This window comes from Mandrillus leucophaeus, unplaced genomic scaffold (assembly GCF_000951045.1).
Source record: "Mandrillus leucophaeus isolate KB7577 unplaced genomic scaffold, Mleu.le_1.0 Scaffold282, whole genome shotgun sequence".
NCBI lineage: Eukaryota > Metazoa > Chordata > Mammalia > Primates > Cercopithecidae > Mandrillus > Mandrillus leucophaeus.
In genome coordinates, this window is record NW_012102943.1 from 497,788 (window position 1) to 520,741 (window position 22,954).

A 22,954-nucleotide genomic window follows, 5' to 3' on the forward strand; every position below is an offset into this window, starting at 1 on the left:
TTGCTTCCTTCCTAGGGTCTTTGAAGGAATTAAATAAGAAAATGGACCAGAATATTGCTCCAAGAACAGAAAAATGCTGCAGGAAGTAAACCCCAATGAGCGGGAACCCAGCTAAGCCTGGGAACCCTGTGGAAAGTGGGCTTGCCATTGTCCTCGTGGTTCTGTGAGGGCAGGCCGGGCAGGGGAGGGTAAAGGGAACCGTTGAGGTGTCAGTTTTCCACAGCCCTGGTATGCCCTGGCATGGTTCCTGAGCTTCTTGGTTTCTGAGAGCTGTCTCCTTCCTGGTTCCTGGGGCAGGAAGGGTCCAAGATCCGATAGCTGTGAAATCCCATGCAATTTGCAGGTAGTCCAAATGCTTTTATTATTTTAATGTCTTCTTCTTTTTTAATTAAAGTCTTCTTTGAAGTCATTTACTAGTGTTTTAAAAACTTTTTTTTTGAGACAGAGCCTCACTCCGTCACCCAGGCTGGAGTGCAGTGGTACAGTCTCAGCTCACCACAACCTCTGCCTCCCAGGCTCAAGTGATTCTTGTGCCTCAGTCTCCCAAGTAGCTGGGATTACATGTGTATGTCATCACACCCAGCTAATTTTTTTATTTTTACTAGAGACGGGGTTTCATCGTGTTGGCCAGGCTGGTCTTGAACTCCTGACCTCAAGTGATCCACCCACCTTGGCTTCCCAAAGTGCTGGGATGACTGGCGTAAGCCACCATGCCTGGCTCCTAAAAAAAAACCTTTTTAATGAAGTATAATATGCATACAGAAAAGTGCACAAATCACAAGCGTACAGCTCAATTAATTTTCCAGAAACTCACCAGCTCCCAGATTAATAAATAGAATATTACTACTATTGCAGAAACCCTCTTTGTACCCTTTTCAGTCACTCACCACTTCCCTCCCACATAAGAGTGACTCTATCTTAATCTAATCTATAGATTTGTTTTGCCTGTTTTTAAACTTTATAAACAAAAGTACACAGTATATACTTTTTAATATATGGCTTCTTTTGCCCCATATTTTGTGAATGGGATTCATCTCTGTTGTGCCTAGAACAGCAGTTCATTTTCTTTGCTGTGTAGTATTCCGTTATGTGACCGTACTGAAATATACTTGTCCATTCTGCTCTTGATGGCCATTTGGTTTGTTTCCAATTTGGGGCTGCTATAGCTAGTGCTGCTTTGCATAGTCTTGTGATGAATCTTTTGGTGAACATATGTTCACACTTCTGTTGACCCAGAAGTGGAACTGCTGGGTCATGAGCTGTGCATATATGAATGGAACTCTCTTATTTTCAGGTTAAGTTCTATTTATTACAAGTAGAACATGGCTCCCCAGGGTTCAGTATCTATCTAGAAGATCAAAAGACCCCAGGAAGATGAACAGCTGCCTCTGGGGCTGGAGATGCTGATGAACAGAGGCGTGTGCAGACAGTGACATGTGTAGGCTCAGAGACTTCCAGGTGATAAAGTTAGGCATGAAACTCAGATCTGTTGCGTTCCCTCTCCCATCTGCTCTTCTGTTTGACTTTAGCAGTAACGTTGTGTCCACTTTGCTTGAGGGCCAGTGTTCCCCACACCAACAGTCAGCAGACCACCTACAGGGGAAATACGAGTCCCACTTTGAGTCCCACGGCAGCCCTCCTGAAACAGGCTTTTGGAGGAAGAGGTTGCGATTTTTAACACAGTGACATTTGAGAATCACTTCTCTAGCCTGAACAATTTCTAAAGACTGCACTCTTTTCCTGATGTCCTCCATCCCCTCTCTGCCAGGGCGGAGGATCAGGCCACATTTGGGATATCAACTTTGAAAAGAGGCATGGTAGAGTGTAAGATCCTAAAGAAAGAGATGGTTCCCTTGTTCAGCAGTTCTCGAACACCGGTCATACCAAAATCACCCAGGGAACTTGTTAAACATCTATTTCTGAGCCCCACCCCTAAGGATTTTGATTCATTAAATCTGGGGTGGGGCTGGGAATATATATATTTTTAACCTTCACCCCCATCCCCTTGGGGAATTCCTAATGGTGGGAATCACCAGTTCAATCCACCGGCCAGCTTTGTAGATGAGAACACAGACGGGCCCAGCCGCTCTGTTGAGTTCTGTGTCTGCTGATGGCTGGGTGGAGCAGTTGCCTTGGCTAAGAAAAATTGGTATGTGTGGACGGAACCCAGGGGGCTTGAATGTTGAACACGGGGACTTGGCCTGCAGCCCACCAGCAGCGGCTCATTTGCATCCCATTAGTATGCACCTTGGGTTACTCAGGGTGCTCCCAAATCATCCCTGACCTCTCTCGTGCCTTGGCTCTGCAGTTAGGTTCAGCCAGCTCAGCAGCAGGACTGGATGCATCAGACAGCAGAGAGCCTGTCTTGCCCCACTGCCAGAGCGCAGCTCCCACCTGCAGCAACCTGCCTGCCTGCCTGGCTTTGTCCTAAGCTGTTCTACTCAGAGGGGAGAGGACAGACAGATGGCTGGGCTGGGCTGGGCTGGGCCAGGCTGGAGGAAATGGGAATGAGAGGGAAGACTGGAAATGAAACCTATGCTGAGAATCTGTGTTTGCTGGCAGGAGAGGATCTGAGGTTATGTGATCCCTGATATGGGGGAGGGATCATATCATCCTCCCCCTTCACAGTTGCTCTTTCTAACCCATGGGCATGGGGAGCGGGCCAGGGGGACTGTTGGACACACAGGTGATCTGAGTTTTATCCCGGCTTGGCTCATACTAGCTGTGTGATCTCAGGAGTTAAATAACCTCTCTGAGTCTCAGTTATCTCATCTACAAAATGAGGATAATTATAAGGTTGCTGTAAGCAAGCTTAAAAGAGATAATGCCTGCCAAGTGCTCACCACAGGGCCTGGCACCCAATAAATGTTCAATAAAAGTCAGCTGTGAGCAGCTGCATGCGCCTCTGCAAGCACTCCATAGTTCCAACCTCACCGTCTTCAGGGCAGCTGGTGATAGCGCAGCAGAGGGTTAGCTCAGGGAGGTAGGAAAGCTGGGACTAGTCTCCGTTCCCAGATGGATGGGTGGAGTCTCCATTAAATGAGCGGATTTGCTCGGGGCTCTCTCACTGGGACCCCTGCTTGGCCCTCCAATATAATACCAAAGGAGTAGGGTCTGAGGTCCCTGGATTGTCATCTTCATCACAGCAGCTACCTCGTGGGGGCTCACATGCAAGCCACTGTGCCCACTGCTTTGTGCCCTTCTTCTTAGTTCTGACCCTCATAACATAAATGAGGGAATGATTATGTTCCCTTGTTTACGCCTGAAGAGACCGAGCCTTTGTCAGGTCCCATGATTTGCTCAACATTACATACAACCAGCAGTGGGCCAGGGCAGGACTCCAACACAGGCATCCCCTCTCCAGAGCCTGAGTGTGTGGCCTGACTGTAGCCACCCCACCTCCTGCAGGTGCCTGAGTTAGAGGCAGAACCTGGTTGGGAGTGGCCATGTGAGACTGATGGGCTCACAGAAGGGAACAAGGAGAAGCTTCTGTTTCAGCAGTTAAGAGGAACAGTATTCCTTTTGCTGTTGGTCACAGGGCCTGCTGAATCCTGGGAAGGCCGCTTATTGTGTCTTGGATAGAGACAAGAAGGGGGCCCAGAGTGGTCACCCCAACACGTCAGTGGCAGAGCACAAAAGATCGGGAGACGTATGTTTTTATAGAATGTGCAGGACATTTTCTACCTGGTGTTTTCACTGTCAATACTCTTCTGACCACTTCACACCCACCCTCTGCCCCCTCTTCAACTCTGAAGGAGGTCACATCTGTTATTATTTTAATGGTGCTCAAGTTGCTGCTTGAGCTTTGCTGCAAATCACTGCAAAAAGAGAAGGAATGTCACAAAGACCCGTGTGTGTGTGTGTGTGTGTGTGTGCACGTGTATGTGTGTGTGCACGTGTATGTGTTAAGGGACCCTCCCACAAAAGGCTCCTGGGGCACGAGTGAGGGTCAGCACACGTACAGAAAAGAATTCCTACATTCCACACAGATTTTTTGAACACCTACTGTAATGGTAACAACCACCACCCATTAGCGACCTTCTGCATGACTGGCGCCATGCCAAATGCCATCCATGCATGTGTTCATTAAATCCTCCAGGAAGGTGTTACTAGCCCCATTTCACAAATGGGGAAACTGAGGCTTAGATAGGCTCAGCTTTGCCCCTCAATGCAAGCAGAGGCTGTTTTGAGGGCAGGTCTCATCCTGAAACCAGTTCTTTCTCCCTGCACTCTCCTCTTGACTAATGCAGAAGACCTTGGCCTTGTGGGTTCCTGAGGATCCTACAGGTTGACAGCGGAGCTGGGGTTGGGAGAACAGCATGGCCAGTGGCAAAATCCCAGGATGGGGAGCCTGGGTTCTGGTTCCAATTCTGCCACCAACATGCTATGCAACTTAAAGTGACCCCTTCCCTTCTCTGGGAATAGTTTTCTTGTCTTCATTAAACAGAGCTTGGACTCATAGTTGTCTTCAAACTGTACCCTAGGGAGGCCGTGGATTTCACTGACAAAGGGACGATGCATAGGGGATGGGTCTCTGGGGCTCCTCTCACATCTATCATAGCAGGTCTGTTTCAGTCTACTTAACATAACAAGAATGATAGTTATAAAATAACAACAGCTAGCATTTATTTAGCAACTACTAGGTGCCATGCATGTGCTGAATGTTCAACAGGTACCATCTAGTTCTACCTTTAGAACACTATCTGAGGTGGGTTCAGTTAGTATCTTTCTCTCTCTTTTTTTTTTTTAAAAAAGTATTTGCTTATTGGTATTTTAAATTGACAAAATTTGTATATATTTATAGTGTGCAACATAATGTATTGATAATGTATGCATTGTGGAATGGCTAAACCAAGCCATTTAACACATCCATTAACTCATATGCCTTTTTAAAATTATTATTTTTTTATATTTTAGAGATAGGGTCTTGCTCTGTCACCCAGCCTGGAGTGCAGTGGTGTGATCATTGTTCACTGCAGCCTCAAACTCCGGGGCTCAAGCAATCCTCCCACCTCAGCCTTCTGAGTAGCTAGGATTACAGATGCAAACCACCACACCTGGCTAATTTTTAAATGTTTTGTAGAGATAGGATCTCGATATGTTGCCAAAGCTGGTCTCAAACTTCTGGCTTCAAGCAATCCTCCTGCCTTGGTCTCCCAAAGCTCTGGTATTACAGGCATGAGCCACCATGCCTGGCCCCTACATGCTTATTTTTTTGTGATGACAACATTTAAAATGTATTCTCTTAGCAAATTTTCAAGTACAATATACAATGCATTTATTAATTATAGTTACCATATTGTACCAATAGATCTCTTGAACTTACTTCCCTTCCAAACAGAGAGCCCCAGAAGTGGGCCTGGATTTGTTGATCCCTCGGAATTCCTGCTTTCCCTCCTTCCTACCCCAAGCCCTGTGTTCCTGATGTTCCCTCTGGCTTAGGAATTTTTCAACTCCAAATGGAAATTTTGTATTCTTTGACCATCTCCCCAATCCCCACCCTCCCCCCAGCCACTGGTAACCATCATTCTATTCACTGTTTCTATGAGTTTAACCTTTTTAGAATTCACACAGAAGTGAGTATATGTGGATTCTAAAAAAGTATTTGCAGTATTTGTCCTTATGTATTTGGCTTATTTCACTTAACATAATGTCCTCCAGGTTCATACATGCTGTCACAATTGACAAAATTTACCCACCTTTTAAGGCTGAATGATATTCTCTTGTGTATATAGGCCATATTTTCTTTATTCATTCATCTGCTGATGGACATTTAGGGTAATTCCGTATCTTGGCTATTGCGAATAATGCAGTAAACACGGGCCTGCAGGTATCTCTTTGACATACTGATTTCGTTTCCTTTGGATGTATACCCAGTGGTGGGATTGCTGGCGCATATGGTAGTTCTATTTTTTATTTTTTGGGGAACCTCCATACTGTTTTCCGTAATGGCTGTACTAATTTACATTTCCACCGACAGTGTCTGACGGTTCCCTTTTCTCCACATTCTCTTCAACAGCTGTTATCTCTTGTCTTTTCGAGAATAGTCATCCTAACACAATCTAATTGTGGCTTTAAGTAACTCTCTTTCAAAGGTGAAGAAAAACAGAGGCTCAGAGATCAAGTTATCCAAGGTCGCCTCAGTTGGGACTTGAGGTCTGTGTTTGAAAACTCATCCTTTCGCAAAGGATTCCACTGGATCAAAGTGGCAAGAAGCACAGGAGAGTAAGCACCCCACAAAACGAGACCCATTCAGCAGGTACATTCTGGCCTTTGCAGTTTGTTCTCTTCTCCATCTGAAAGCAGCTTTCTAGTCCTCCTGGAGAGTCTGTTCTGTGTTTAGTTTCTAATGAGTAAATACCAGGCACTGTTCTGCTAAGCTGGAGTTGGCTTTGATCTTTTTTTTTTTTTCACCTTTCCCTTTTCATGGATTTTAACGGTTTTCATCTAACAAACTCCTCCTACCAGAGAGCCCCAGAAGAAGTGGGGCTAGAGTTGTTGATCCCTCAGGATTCTTCCCTTCTCTCCCTGCCACCCTAGGCCCTCCAGTTCTGAGGTTCCCTCTGGCTTAGGGATTTTTCAGCGGCAAATGCAAAGCTCATAGATCCATATAAACAACTCTAAGAGGAAGAGACCCCAGACACGCCTCTTCCTCTCTCTGGGCCTCATTGAGTATCAGGATCTGCACTCTCAGAAACCCACAGCAGCATTTTCCTTGCTGCCATCTCAGGGCCTTTGCGTTGCCTGTTCTGTCTGGAACTCTCTTCCTCAAGATAGCTCTGTGGCTCTCTTCCTCACTCTGTTCAGCTCCCTGCCCAAATGTCACCTTGTCATATGGGACTTCCCTGACTCCCCTTTAAAAAATAGCATCTCCCCTCCATGCTGTACCTCTTGCCCCACATGATGTTTCTTTATATTGCTTTTCATCACTTGACACAGTCAATATTTTCTTGTTTGTTGTCTCTCTCTCCTGCTAGAATACAGTCTCCACAAGAGCAGAAACCTCATCTCTCTTGTTCGCTGCTCTAGATGCCTGGCACAGGGCAAGCCCTCAGTGAGTATTAAATGACTGACTGACTGACTGACTGACTGAATGAATGAATGACTTTGGCAGAGGAAGCTCAATAATAAAACACTTTCTTCACGTCCCCCACTTTGTTCCTTTTCTTCCCCAAAGCCCAGGCCACTGGAAGCCCTTTTCTTCCTTCAAATATTCATTTCTCCAGGGTCATACTATGACTTTTGAGCGCTCTAAGCATCTTAGTCTTTGTGGGCCCCTTCTTCCATGAAACAATTATAAATTATAATTATGTAGTCATAAATTAAAAATGATGTTCTATGACAGCATTGGTATAAAGATGCATATATAGTCATGTACCACATCATGACATTTTGGTCAGTGTGGGACTGCATATATGAGAGTGGTCTCATAAAATTATAATGCCATACTTTTCCTGTACCTTTTCTATGTTCAGTTACACAAATACCATTGTGTTACTATATCACCTATACTATTCAGTACAGTAGGAGCTGTATAAGTTTGTATCCTAGGAGCAATAGGCTGTACCACATAGCCTAGGTGTATAGTAAGCTTCACTATCTAGGTTTGTGTAAGTGCACTCCATGATGTCTGCACAATGACAAACTTGTGCGAACTTCTCGAAAACCATGAATGACTCCCTACTACTAAGGAAAGAAATTATTTTAGTGGCTAAGACTTGACTAGCAGGTACCTAGAATGTCACTATTCTTTCACTTACAGTTTTTATTCTGGTTCAAATAGTGACACATTTCTCAGAATGTATTCCCATTGTTAAGTGAGACATACCTATGTTATTATATATCCAAACTCTTCAACCTAAAAGTTTTTCTTTCTTTTGTATTTAAAATAAACTAAAACATTTATTATTGATTCCATTTTCAAATTTAAAAGGAAATTCTCAATAATTTATTAACTATAGTAACTTTCTACAGCAGTCCTCATTCCTGAAAAGATGTTTAAAAACCCAAAAACCTATAGTATAACTTAATTGATTTAAACTAGGGGTGAGTGAAATGGTTTTAAATGTTCTCCTGGTAATTCTAATATGCGCTAATAGTTGAGGCCCACTGTTCCAGATAATATCTCCCAGTTTGCTCCCTCAGATCATTCCCATCCTCCTCTAAGACATAATTTGGGGGCATAGTCATTCCAAAAGCTAACCATTTTAAAAATACCCCCTTGTTCCTACACCATACTGCTAAGTATATTTATGAATTTTAGCTTTTTCCCTTCCATATCTTTCTAGCCCACATATTAAGATCTCAATTTTTCTTAAGAGATGCTTCCTTTTCATTCTGCTTTAATAGTATGTGTAGTCCTGGGTCCTGGGTGTGCCCACTGTGCCTTATAGATGAGTGGACCCAGCATTCTTCTCTGAATCTCATGAATCCTGTGGTTCCTATGCCATGTTCTCTAGAGCTGGGCTGTCCAATGTGGTAGACACAAGTCACGTGTGGCTTTTAAAATTTAAATTAATTAAAATAAGATAAAACGAAAAACTCAACTCCTCAATTGTACTAGCCGCATTTCAAGTGCTCAATAGCCAGCCATGCATGGCTCGTGGCTCCCACCCTGGACAGCACAGAGACAGAACACTTCACCACTGCAGAAAGTTCTGCTGGAAAGCGCAGCTCTAGAGTGAGCCCCAGCTACTCCAGGCCTCTGGGATGTCTCTCTTCTTAGAATGTGGATTCCTATTCTGTGCCGGTGCTTGCATCCATCACCTACTAGATGAGTGAACCTGGGCACAGTCTTCAAATTATCCAAGCCTCAATTTCACAATTACAGATTCAGAGTAATGAATGTCATAGTACAGATGATGATGGTACATCACTAACCGGTACTGAGTGTGTTCCAGTGCTAGGTATTTGCCGTACTTTAACTCATTCAGCCTTCTCAAGAACTCCACGAGCTAAGTACCATGATCATCTCCCTTTGACTGAAATCAGCAAGGTTAAATGACCACCCAGGGCCACACAGCTGATAAACAGAGAGCTGGGATTTGAAACCAGGTCTGTCTGATATCAGAGCCCACTTTCTTAGCTTTTAATTCTGTCAAGTACTGCATACTCTACCCAAAGACCAAGTGAGATAACGCATGCAAATGCTTACTTGAAAACTTACAGATTATCATACAGATGTAAGACAGAATAATTTTTGTCATCAATAATAAAAAGAATACTAATAAATAATGGGACCCCCATGTCCCAGCTCTCTTTCATCCATGTTTTAGATAAGGATTTTCTTTTTAGTCATTTCTAATTCCAGACTAGGACAGGTCTGGCTTTTACAGTCAACCCCTCTAAGATGGCCTGTCTGCCAGCTGACCTTCAGACTGCCATTTACTGAGCCATTATTTGTTCTAATAAGGTGTTACTCTGCATTTTTCCTCCCTGTGCTTTCACCTGTCAAATTTTCTGTTTTCCCTGTAGTCCTGGGAAGTAGGTAGGAGTAGCTATCATTATCTCCATTTTACAGACAGGCAAATTGAGGCTCAGGAGAGATTCTGTGGCATTCTCAAGTCACAGGACCCATCAATGGCTCCAACCACTGACTCCACTCCTGGCCACATCCAGTTCTTTGCTTTGTTACATGAGAATTCAACAGTGGCTGCCTACTAACTAACAAATGACTCACATGTTCATACAAGTTTCTTGAAAGTAAACTAAGCCTCTCTACCCTCAGTGAACTCCAGTTGTCTTAAACCAACAAAGCTGGTGTTCAAGCCCTGTCCATACCAGAGTGGGAGTCTTGAACGGGAAAATCCCTTTTTTGGTCTAATGTCAGATTACTCATCCCAATGATGTAGCCCTGTCCTGGTCCTGCTTCTTCTCAAAAACCATCAATGACTCCCTACTACCACTGAAATTATTTCAGTGGCTAAGACTTGACTCGCAGGTACCTCGAATGTCACCATTCTTTCATTTACAGTTTTTATTCTGGTTCAAAGCACAGTCCCTCTTAATTTATTTCTCTCACCTCCTTAAGGTTTTTCATAAATAGAATATATTTAGGATTCTTTCTTGAGAGTCACAAGAGCCAGTCTTAGCACTGAACACGTGGGGCAGACGGTAGGACAATTAGAGGGGTTTGGAATCACCAATCCAATACAGCCCTTCCCTCTATATGCACACACATTATTTACAGATGAGGAAAAAGGTCCACATGGCTTAGGTGACTTACTTGACCAAGAACAGACAGAGAATGAGTGACTTTAGGTCTCAGCCTCCCAGAACCCAGGTCAGGGATCAGTTTATTACACTGAGTCTCAAACAAGCATTGGCAGGTGTATAACCCTGATCCACAACCAGAGGAAATCCCTTCACTGCCTTTGCGGGGCTCGTTTAGGGTCTGATAGAGACCATAGGTGTGCACATGCCAAAGAACCATGCCTGTATGAGTTGGAAGGGCCTTCAGAATGCTTCTTATCTCCCCCAAGGACAAATATCCTCCTACAGTAGAATATGCTCCTCAGGTGGCCGCCCAGATTCTGCTTGGATTCCCCCAGTGAGGAGGAGCTCTCCACGTTCAAACTTTTATCCATGAGTTGGATAAAGAGATGGATGTTACCACTATCAGGTTTCTGAATGTCGGAATCAAGATCCTGAGAAGCTGGAGTAGAGAGCTGAAACACAGGGTGAACTGAATCACAACCTCTTTAAAGCCCTACAGCGCTAAGTTGCAGAAAATCAGCCTGCACAAGCATAGATCAGGGATGACGAAATAATTTGTCTGAAAGTGTTTTTTGCTTTGTTTTGTTTTGTTTGAGATGGAGTCCTGCTCTATCACCAGGCTGGAGTGCAGTGGCGCGATCTTGACTCACTGCAACCTCCAACTCCCTGGTTCAAGCGATTCTACTGCCTCAGCCTCCCGAGAAGCTGGGATTATAGGCACGTGCCACCATGCCTGGCTAATTTTTGTCTTTTTAATAGAGACGGAGTTTCACCATGTTGGCCAGGATGGTCTTGATCTCCTGACCTCATAGCCTCCCAAAATCCTGAGATCACAGGCATGAGCCACTGCACCTGGCCTGAAAGTTTTTATTATCCACAAACTCAACTGTTAATAGTATAAACCAGGTGCTAAAAAGTAGTATTACTGGGTAGTATTTGTTGAAAACTGTATCACGTATTGTGCTCAGCACTTATGTGCATTAACTCACTTTCATTCTCAAAATGATCTCAGGCAGCAGGGAAACTAAGGATCAGAAAAGGCAAGCCATTTGCCCAAGGTCACACAGCCAGAGTCTGTGTGTTGTTAGCCACCTTCTCCCGCCTTCCACAGCTTTGAAATGGGGCTGGGAGTTACATGGAGGCAAAGTTGGTTCATACATGTATCCTAAAAGGGTCCATTCATGGCCAGGTAGACACAGAACTAATGTACCCACACAATTATTCAAAAAATTGACTACTAAGTATGCATGTGTGCCCTCTTGTAAATGTGCATATTCACTCAGATGCAGGTCTCTTTCTGGGCCTGAGGAGCCAAGGAACATAGGCCCCACCCCAGACAAGCGCCTGCTCGCAGCTTCCCAGAACAGTCTGTGGCTAGGCCAGCAAGCTTAGACTCGACCAGAGACCAGTGGCTTCCTGCTGCATTGGGGCACAGGCTGGACCTTCTCCAGAGGCTTCAGCGGACCCCGCCCTCAACCTAGCCCAGGCTTTGATTCTGCTGTGGCATTAAAATCTAATAACGAATATGTCCTGAGTTTTGTCTACATACCAGGCACTGTGCTGAGTACATTAATGTGCAGGATCTTATGTAGTCTCCATAAAGCCCTATGAATATGAATGCAGTCCTCTTAATAGCCCTGTCTCACAGATGAAAAAGCTGAGATTCAGGGACACTGAGTAACTTACTAAGGTTAAACAGGTAGCAGGTGATAGAGCTATGACTTGAACTCAAACAGTCAGATTCATAAGTGACCACAGCTCTTTCCAGAAGCACGGTCGGGAGGAAAGAACCTGGCTCTAATTCTCACCCTGTGACTTTGGGCAAGTCTCTTTCTTTCTTTGGGACTTTACTTTCCAGCTTTCAAAAGGAAGGAATGATCATGAAAGGCTCTTCCAGCATTCATTCTGTCATGGCATTTCCTGAGTCCAGAGTCTTCCATTTTTCAACTAGTATTGATTGAGCCTGGTTCCATACCAGGCACTGTTCTAGGCACTAGGGAATTCACCTGTGAATAAGATACACAGAACTACTCTCTTCATGGAGTCCAGTCCAGTGTCAAGTGGGAAGACAGTCATTAAACAAGTAAACAAGAAAATATTGGGTAGTGATAGGTGTCATGAAGAAAATAGGGCAAAGTGATAAAGAGGCAGTTGGCAGGAAGGCTACTCCAAACAGGGGCTCAGGAGGTGATATTTAAGTGAAAACTGGATGACAAGAAGGAACTATTCACGTGAGAATCTTAAGGGAGGCAGGAAGTGCAAAGGCGCCGAGGCAGGTCCCAGTTTTGTGTGGCTGCAGCTTGTGAACTGGAGAAGTAACATGGGCCAAGGAGCTTCTGTTTTAATCTAAGTGCTATGGAAAGCCACAGGAAAATTTTAAGCAGGTAAGTCAGATGAATTGATGTATGTTTACACAAGATGTTTTAAAATAGTGGTCCCTGGGTGTCGTGAACTAGGAAGGTAGTACAAGGAGCCCTGCGAGCCCGTTCACTCATCTGGACCTGAGGCCAGGAAACAGCTCTGCAGACACTGTTCCCTCCCTCAGCAAACTACTCCCCAGGTGTGCAGGTCCTACAGCCTGGGCAGGCCATGGGCACCAAGCCGCCATCCCAGGGTGCATTCTCTCTGCATTTTATCCTCCTCCAGGGAGACCCCTCCCCTTCCCCTTCCCTCCAGCTCATCTTAACGGCGCCTGCGCTGCAAGGCGCCTGTGCAGCCACCGAGCAGAGTATCTTGCTGGGACCTGCCCAACACGGGTACTGACCTGGGGAACAGGAAGCTCTCCATACAGCAGGGCAGGCAGGGCTGGGAGGCTGCGTGCACCCTGGGTTCGCAGAGCTGTGGAGCCAGTGGACCTGGGCCTGGGGTGAGGATTCATTTTCCCTTGGGGTTTCAACTTTAAAAGCAATGCCATCCTGCAGGGGTTGGAGGCCGAATGACTCAGGGGTCCCCTTCCGTTTGTGGGGGCTGGGTCAGGGGTAGGGTGAGTGTGGCTTTTGCCTGGGGCTGGCGCCACTATGGGCTGCAGCCCTAAGCATGGAGGGACAGTCGGGGGCAGGCGGGGTGGGGAATGTACAACAGCTCTTTCTGCCACTAGCTTTCAGACCTCGAGTGAAGAGTCTGCCTCCTTCCTGCCCTCTCTTTTCTGAGGTGCCTGGGCTTAGGGCACCACCAACAGAATCTCAAGAGTCGGGAGGCAGGTGGTAGGGAAGCTGGAAAGGTGGGACATATTGAAATTATTTTCTGTCACAGGCCTTCAGACCCCGAGTTAGGCAGACTTTTCTATTCCTGCCTCTTATCTCGGGATGCTGTCAGCAGGATCTTGGGGAACCCTGTGCCCAGTTCACACAGGACTCTGGGAAGGCTCGGCTCCAAGCCTCTCCTTCCCCCTTTGCCTTGGAAGTTTAACTCTTCCTTGGCTTTGAAGAGCAAGGCAACTGGAAAATCAAGTCTGGCCAGTTTTATCCAAGAATGCTTCAGCACATCTGGCTGGCAGCCACGAAGCTCCTAGGAATCAAGGCTCCCAGGGGCAAGCCAGGCATCAGCCTGGTGCACCAGCCCTACACATGGCCCTGCCAAACTCGGCCCCGCTCCTACCTGCCCCTTGCCGCATCCTTGGCCCTGGTGAGTCTCACATTTTCACCCAGGCTGGAGTTCAGGGATGGGCTCTGTGTGAAACAACAAGGGTCTAAGAGAGGCAAAGCATTTATTCATGATTAGTTCAACAAGAACTAACTCCCAGGGACTAGTTCTTACCTGGTCACACACTGTGTGACTTGGAGCTTGACTGATCTCGACTTTGGGGCTCTATTTCCCCATCTATGCTCATGTAGGATGAAAAGCAGGGATAGAACCCCATCATCTCTAACGTTCATTTCAACTCAGACATTCCAGGAGCCCGGGAGTTTTCATGTTCCAGGTTACAAGATGAGTCAGAGTCATGCCCTGTCTATAAGGGACATGTGGTGAAACAGGTATAAATAGGACTGGGGCAGGGAGGCAACCCTGGTCTGTGCAAGGAGTTCCCACTAGCTATAAGGCCCTGGGCCGCTCCCTTCCTTTTATGAACCTTAGTTTCCTATTATCAATAATGGCTGATATTAAGTTAGAACTGACGATAAACCAGTCACTCTGATAAGTCATTTACCTTTATCATTTCACTAAATTTTCACAACAATCCTATGAGACTGATAATTTTTTGATCCTTATTCTACAGAAGGTGAAATGAAGGCTCATCGAGGTTAAATAACTTGCTCTAAAAGTCACCTACCTAGCAAATGACTGAGGCAGGGCTGAGAGCCAGGAAGCCAGACACCAGGCCTGGGATCTTGGTCACTTTGCTTTCCTGCAGCCTCTGCATGTGCGGAAACAGCTCAGTTTGGCTAGAGCTCAGCCCTAATGGAAAGGCCTTGTAGGAAGGAGAGAGAGAAGAGTAGTTTAGAACCAGATTGCTAAACTTGGTTCCTGCCTAAGAGTTGGGACTATCTCACCATCACCCAAGGAGTCACAGAAAGTTTTTGGGAAAAAGAGTAAGAGTTCAGGACTGCGTTCTAGCTACTGAGTGCCTTTGAGAGAGCATTCTGAACTAGTCTGCTATTCTTCAGCCACGGGGTTTCTCAACCATGGCACTACTGACATTGGGGCTGGATAATTCTGTTGCAGGGTTGATACGGTTTGGCTGTGTTCCCACCCAAATCTCATCTTGAATTGTAGTTCCCATAATCCCCCAGTATCACGGGAGGGATCCAGTGGGACGTAATTGAATCATGGGGGTGTGTTTTTCCCATGCTGTTCTTGTAATAGTGAATAAGTCTCATGAGAGCTGATGGTTTTATAAAGGGGAGTTCCCCTGCCCACGCTCTCTTGCCTGCTGCCATGTAAGATATGCCTTTGCTTTTCCTTTGCCTTCTGCCATGATTGTGGGGTCTCCCCAGTCATGTGGAACTGTGAGTCCATTAAACCTCATTCCTTTATAAATTACCCAGTCTCGGGTATGTCTGTATTCTCAGTGTGAGAACTGACTAATACAAAGGTACCGTCCTATGCATTGTGGGATGTTTAGCAGTATCCCTGGCCTCTACCTGCCAGATGCCATTAGCACCACTGCGCCCAAGATGGGACGGCCAAAAGTATCTTCAGACATTGCCAAGTGTCCCTTGAGGGTCAAAATCACCTCCAGTTAAGAACCATAGCAGTAGAAACCATTTTTTTTCCTAACTTGCACCCTGTCTTTTATTTTCTGCCCAGGGTTTCGGGAGTTTTCCACCATGACTATTGCCCTGCTGGGTTTTGCCATATTCTTGCTCCATTGTGCGACCTGTGAGAAGCCTCTAGAAGGGATTCTCTCCTCCACTGCTTGGCACTTCACACACTCCCATTACAATGCCACCATCTATGAAAACTCTTCTCCCAAGACCTATGTGGAGAGCTTCGAGAAAATGGGCATCTACCTCGCAGAGCCACAGTGGGCAGTGAGGTACCGGATCATCTCTGGAGATGTGGCCAATGCATTTAAAACTGAGGAGTATGTGGTGGGCAACTTCTGCTTCCTAAGAATAAGGACAAAGAGCAGCAACACAGCTCTTCTGAACAGAGAGGTGCGAGACAGCTACACCCTCATCATCCAAGCCACAGAGAAGACCTTGGAGTTGGAAGCTTTGACCCGCGTGGTGGTCCACATCCTGGACCAGAATGACCTGAAGCCTCTCTTCTCTCCACCGTCATACAGAGTCACCATCTCTGAGGACATGCCCCTGAAGAGCCCCATCTGCAAGGTGACTGCCACAGATGCTGATCTAGGCCAGAATGCTGAGTTCTATTATGCCTTTAACACAAGGTCAGAGATGTTTGCCATCCATCCCACCAGCGGTGTGGTCACTGTGGCTGGGAAGCTTAACGTCACCTGGCGAGGGAAGCATGAGCTCCAGGTGCTAGCTGTGGACCGCATGCGGAAAATCTCTGAGGGCGATGGGTTTGGCAGCCTGGCTGCACTTGTCGTTCATGTGGAGCCTGCCCTCAGGAAGCCCCCAGCCATTGCTTCGGTGGTGGTGACTCCACCAGACAGCAATGATGGTACCACCTATGCCACTGTACTGGTCGACGCAAATAGCTCAGGAGCTGAAGTGGAGTCAGTGGAAGTTGTTGGTGGTGACCCTGGAAAGCACTTCAAAGCCATCAAGTCTTATGCCCGGAGCAATGAGTTCAGTTTGGTGTCTGTCAAAGACATCAACTGGATGGAGTACCTTCATGGGTTCAACCTCAGCCTCCAGGCCAGGAGTGGGAGTGGCCCTTATTTTTATTCCCAGATCAGGGGCTTTCACCTACCACCTTCCAAACTGGCTTCCCTCAAATTCGAGAAGGCTGTTTACAGAGTGCAACTTAGTGAGTTTTCCCCTCCTGGCAGTCGGGTAGTGATGGTGAGAGTCACCCCAGCCTTCCCCAACCTGCAGTATGTTCTAAAGCCATCTTCAGAGAATGTAGGATTTAAACTTAATGCTCGAACTGGGTTGATCACCACCACAAAGCTCATGGACTTCCACGACAGAGCCCACTATCAGCTACACATCAGAACCTCACCGGGCCAGGTCTCCACCATGGTTGTCATTGACATTGTGGACTGCAACAACCATGCCCCCATCTTCAACAGGTCTTCCTATGATGGCACCTTGGATGAGAACATCCCTCCAGGCACCAGTGTTTTGGCTGTGACTGCCACTGACCGGGATCACGGGGAGAATGGATATGTCACCTATTCCATTGCTGGACCAAAAGCTTTGCCGTTTTCTATTGACCCTTACCTGGGGATCATCTCCACCTCCAAACCCACAGACTATGAACTCATGAAGAGAATTTATACCTTCCGGGTAAGAGCATCAGACTGGGGATCCCCCTTTCGCCGGGAGAAGGAAGTGTCCATTTTTCTTCAGCTCAGGAACTTGAATGACAACCAGCCCATGTTTGAAGAAGTCAACTGCACAGGGTCTATCCACCAAGACTGGCCAGTAGGGAAATCAATAGTGACTATGTCAGCCATAGATGTGGATGAGCTTCAGAACCTAAAATACGAGATTATATCAGGCAATGAATTAGACTATTTTGATCTAAATCATTTCTCCGGAGTGATATCCCTCAAGCGCTCTTTTATCAATCTTACTGCTGGTCAACCCACCAGTTATTCCCTGAAAATTACAGCCTCAGATGGCAAAAACTATGCCTCACCCACAACTTTGAATATTACTGTGGTGAAGGACCCTCATTTTGAAGTTCCTGTAACATGTGATAAAACAGGAGTATTGACACAGTTCACAAAGACTATCCTCCACTCTATTGGGCTTCAGAACCAGGAGTCCAGTGATGAGGAATTCACTTCTTTAAGCACATATCAGATTAATCATTACACCCCCCAGTTTGAGGACCACTTCCCCCAATCCATTGATGTCCTTGAGAGTGTCCCTATCAACACCCCCTTGGCCCGCCTAGCAGCCACTGACCCTGATGCTGGTTTTAATGGCAAACTGGTCTATGTGATTGCAGATGGCAATGAGGAGGGCTGCTTTGACATAGAGCTGGAGACAGGGCTGCTCACTGTAGCTGCTCCCTTGGACTATGAAGCCACCAATTTCTACATCCTCAATGTAACAGTATATGATCTGGGCACTCCCCAGAAGTCCTCCTGGAAGCTGCTGACAGTGAATGTGAAAGACTGGAATGACAACGCACCCAGGTTTCCTCCTGGTGGGTACCAGTTAACCATCTCGGAGGACACAGAAGTTGGAACCACAATTGCAGAGCTGACAACCAAAGATGCTGACTCAGAAGACAATGGCAGGGTTCGCTACACCCTGCTAAGCCCCACAGAGAAGTTCTCCCTCCACCCTCTCACTGGGGAACTGGTTGTTACAGGACACCTGGACCGCGAATCAGAGCCTCGGTACATACTCAAGGTGGAGGCCAGGGATCAGCCCAGCAAGGGCCACCAGCTCTTCTCTGTCACTGACCTGATAATCACATTGGAGGATGTCAACGACAACTCTCCCCAGTGCATCACAGAACGCAACAGGCTGAAGGTCCCAGAGGACCTGCCCCCCGGGACTGTCTTGACATTTCTGGATGCCTCTGATCCTGACCTGGGCCCCGCAGGTGAAGTGCGATATGTTCTGATGGATGGCGCCCATGGGACCTTCCGGGTGGACCTGATGACAGGGGCGCTCATTCTGGAGAGAGAGCTGGACTTTGAGAGGCGAGCTGGGTACAATCTGAGCCTGTGGGCCAGTGACAGTGGGAGGCCCCTGGCCCGCAGGACCCTCTGCCATGTGGAGGTGATCGTCCTGGACGTGAATGAGAATCTCCACCCTCCCCACTTTGCCTCCTTCGTGTACCAGGGCCAGGTGCAGGAGAACAGCCCCTCGGGAACTCAGGTGATGGTAGTGGCTGCCCAGGACGATGACAGTGGCTTGGATGGGGAGCTCCAGTACTTCTTGCGCGCTGGCACTGGACTCGCAGCCTTCAGCATCAACCAAGACACAGGTACTGGGGGTGGGGTAGGATAGGGTGCCAGGGCCTGGGGTAGATGGGCTGAAGGAGAAAATAGAGATTCCTGTGTATTTTATTTTTAATTTGTTTTTACTGGAAATATATGTCTATATATGTGCATATAGACATACACATATATGCACATATATTACATATTCTGTTTATAAACTTAATACATCAGATTATAAATTTTTTATATACAATTTTAAAATGAATGCTCCCCCATGTTCCATCATTCCAGATATAATCTTTATTAACAGTTTGGTCTATAATCTTCTAAAGTTTCTTTCTTTGTGTCTTATATATCATATATTGTTCATTTTACTATTATGAAAATATAGTATAATAGATACTATTCTAAAATTTACTTTTTTCATGTCATATAACATCAACACATTTTATTTGTCAGTTCATTTGTTTTAATTGGCCACATATTATTCTACCATATAGGCATAATATTCTTATTTATATACTTTTACTTATATACCTCAGTCTCTACAGAAAAAAAATCTTTTCTTTTTTTGAGACGGAGTCTTGCTCTGTCACCCAGGCTGGAGTGAAGTAGTGTAATCTCAGCTCATTGCAATCTCTGTCCCCCGAGTTCAAGCGATTCTCCTGCCTTAGGCTCCTGAAAGTAGCTAAAATTACAGGTACCCACCATCATGCTCGGCTAACTTTTGTATTTTTAGTAGCGATGGGGTTTCGCCATATCAGCCAGGCTGGTCTCGACCTCCTGACCTCAGGTGATCCACCCATCTTGGCCTCCCAAAGTACTAGGATTACAAGCGTGAGCCACCATGCCTGGCCGAAAAATTCTTTAAAATGAAGTTTCTACGTCAGAGGATAATGTGCATTTTCTGTGTTAGCAAGTATTTCCAAATTGCCCTCCAAAAATGTGACACAACCACATTCCTTTTTTTAAGTTTCAAGGAAAATATGTGTAAGTCAGCACTTTTTGAGTGCCCAGTACTGGTAAGGCCCTAAGATAGGTACCTGCAGGAGATCCAAGGTGAATAAAGGCAGATGGCTGCCCTCAAGGAGTTTGCAATTTGGTAGGTGATTTATTTCCACCAAAACCAAGTTGTAATAACTTGTTCTCAATGTTGGCTTTCAGCAACCTTTGTCTCTTAACTCCAGCCACTGAAAGAAAATAGCTTAATCTAATTAAGCTGTGTAATTAGAAAGAGCATTAGATTAAGAGTCAATCCCAGACCCAGTTCTTCCACATACTTGCTACATGATCTTGGTCAAGTCGTGCTCCCTCTCTAAGCCTCAGTTTCCCCAGCGGTCGTCTCTGTCATGCTATGGCTGTAAGCGTGGGCCACGCCCTCTCACACAGACCCTGCCAGTACAGCATGATCCATGAGAGCTTGCGGTGTAATCTTCTTTTGCTCATTCTTGGACCCTGAACTTCTAGAACAGTGCTAGCCCATAGTAAGCAATTTGTGGAGGGAATGAACTAAAAAATGAAGATCAGCCCCTTAAAATCATGAAAATGATGGAGAAGGGAATGGCAATTTATTCATCAAATCCCTAACCCTGAAATTGATTATCTACCAGGACATAAAGTGTGAAGGAAAGAATTTAAGGACAACTATAAGAAAACCTCACTTACAGAATGTGAAATAGATCAATGGAACTTGGGTTTAAGTAGTCAAGAGAAAGTAGATAAACTACCACTGTCTTCTGAAAACCCTAAATATGCTCACATGCTAAAGGCATGGGCCCATTTTAGCAGAGGAATGTTCTGAGAGGTTCTAGAATAAGGATATTAATTCCCCTGTGTTCAACTCAGCATCCCCCGCATTATATTGGTAGAAGCAGTTTCTTCTTTTCATAGGAAATCTACTTATTAATATCCTTTCCACAGTACAGTTTGGGGAATGGTGGGTAAGGGTGATTTCTAAAGCCACTTTGAGCTCTAAAGTATTTTGGGTTTGCTGACTTACTGTCCCTAGGAATGATTCAGACTCTGGCACCCCTGGACCGAGAATTTGCATCTTACTACTGGTTGACGGTATTAGCAGTGGACAGGGGTTCTGTGCCCCTCTCTTCTGTAACTGAAGTCTACATTGAGGTTACGGATGCCAATGACAACCCACCCCAGATGTCCCAAGCTGTGTTCTACCCCTCCATCCAGGAGGATGCTCCCGTGGGCACCTCTGTGCTTCAACTGGATGCCTGGGATCCAGACTCCAGTTCCAAAGGGAAGTTGACCTTCAACATCACCAGTGGGAACCACATGGGATTCTTTATTATTCACCCTGTTACAGGTAAGGATCCAAAAACTGGTTGAACAGGGATCTCTAAAATAGTGGTTCTCAAATTGTGGGCCCCAATCAGCGCCATCAGCATTACTGTGAACTTGGAAATTCAAATTCTCCAGCCCCACCCTAAACCCACTGAATCAAAATTTCGAGGGTGAGGCCCAGCAATCCGTGTTTTCGCAAGACTTGCAGGGGATTCTGATGTATTTCAAATGTGTGCTAACATTTGACAATGCTGTTCTACAAAGTCCATCTCTGTGTGAAAATGAAAAGGATCTGTCTTCATGTTTCTTTCCTTGGGGCCCAAGGAAACTAAGCAGGTTGCCCATGGTCAACCTGAGACTAGTTCAGACCTCCAAATGGTCCCAACCTGACTCTCTCCTGAGTCATGAGCCACAGGTTGAATCCCTTAACCCTAGTTTCAGACTGATCTCAACCCTGCCCAGAGTGTTGGCAATGTGAATCCACTTATGTTGTCAACCATCTCGGGAGCACCTGCCCAAAGCCTTCTGGGGCAAGGATGGTGGATGGTTGGGAGAAATCCAGACATTGGCAGCTGGCAGCAATGAGTCAGACATTGCCCATAAAGGTGTTTTGTTTGATTTGCTTAAGCTTTATACAATTATTTTTTAAGTTGCAGCCAACACATAAAATTAGAAAATTCCACAAAACATTCCAGATTTCTGGTTGTTCTTTAAAAATGGAAGGATCAGGCCACACTGTCTTCATAGTCCTGCTGGGCCACAGTGGCCTGGAGCCAACAGCTGCTCCCTTTGTAGACCTGGCACAGATGCTCTGGTCCCTGCAGTTCCTGCCATCCCCTGTTATTCCCAGCCTGCCTCCCTCATTGACACCACCTACCTGGCTTTCCTTGGTGCTGCAGTGTGAGAGCTAGGTCCCACTGCTGCCGACGCTTCTTAAAGCCGCATCTTCCTCTTGGGGGATGAACAACAATCCTATTGTAGAGAAGGCTGACATATTCCCCACTGAACCCAACATCCTGTTTTCCGTCTCCAACAATTTACTCTTGTTCGAGAAGGATGGAACCTGGTGAGATTGGAGGAAGGGAAGAATGCGGGCGGGCAGTCCCTTTATTCTTAAGACAAAAGGGAACCAGGAGGAGGATGAGGCTGGGAGTCCTGGAGCAGACAGGAGGGTGAGTGAGACGTAAGTGCCTATTTGCCTGGTAACATTTGTTGCCAACCTTTCCTGTTAACCTTTGACCTCAGGGTATGGAGTAGTTCTAGGAGGAGGATGCTTTTCTCCTGGAAAACACGCTAAAGCTGGCTCTCTACCTGGGCCCACCCTGTCCCTCCCTGTCCCTCCCTCTTCAGGAGTGGGAAGAGATCTCTCACCTAAGGCATTAACTTCTCAGCTTCTTCCAAATCCTTGCTCTGTTTACTATTAACAGTTCCCTGACAGCAGGTCTGGCAAAATGCCCTAGAGGGCAGAGATGTTCTTAGCCTTCCTGCAGTTGAAAGGAAGAAATCTTTATACGCATGAACATTTTCAAAAGTAGAACAAATCACCAATGCGCCCCCAGCCCACCTTTCTCATCACCATCATTACTTTGTCCCCCTTCCCTACTTGGATGCCTTGCATGGCTTCCCTGTACCCTTAAGATAAAGTCAGTAAGCCAGACACAGTGGCTCACACCTGTGATCCCAGCACTTGGGGAGGCTGAGGCAGGAGGATAGCTTGAGCCCAGGTGTTCAAGAGCTCCCTGGGCAACATGGTGAAATCCCATCTCTACAAAACATACAAAAATTAGCCTAGTGTGATGGTGTGCACCTGAAGTCCCAGCTACTCAGGAGGCTGAAGTAGCAAGACGGCTTGTGCCTGGGAGGTTGAGGCTGCAGTGAGGCATGATCACATCACTGGTCTCCAGCCTGGGTGACAGAACAAGAGCCTGTCTTGGAAAAGAAAGAAAGAAAGAGAGA

The 22,954-nt window shown here is 46.2% G+C and overlaps 1 protein-coding gene across 1 annotated transcript in view; it reads left to right on the plus strand.

The window, feature by feature from the left end:
* The first annotated feature begins 15,475 nt into the window (after positions 1-15,475).
* Positions 15,476-22,954, plus strand: part of FAT2 (FAT atypical cadherin 2) — a 71,434-nt gene continuing 63,955 nt past the window's right edge. Inside the window, exons 1-2 of the mRNA XM_011985299.1 lie at positions 15,476-18,741; positions 20,706-21,020. Of these exons, the coding sequence (XP_011840689.1) occupies positions 15,483-18,741; positions 20,706-21,020 (3,574 nt within the window). The 5' untranslated portion in view covers positions 15,476-15,482. The remainder of the gene's footprint in view (positions 18,742-20,705; positions 21,021-22,954) is intronic.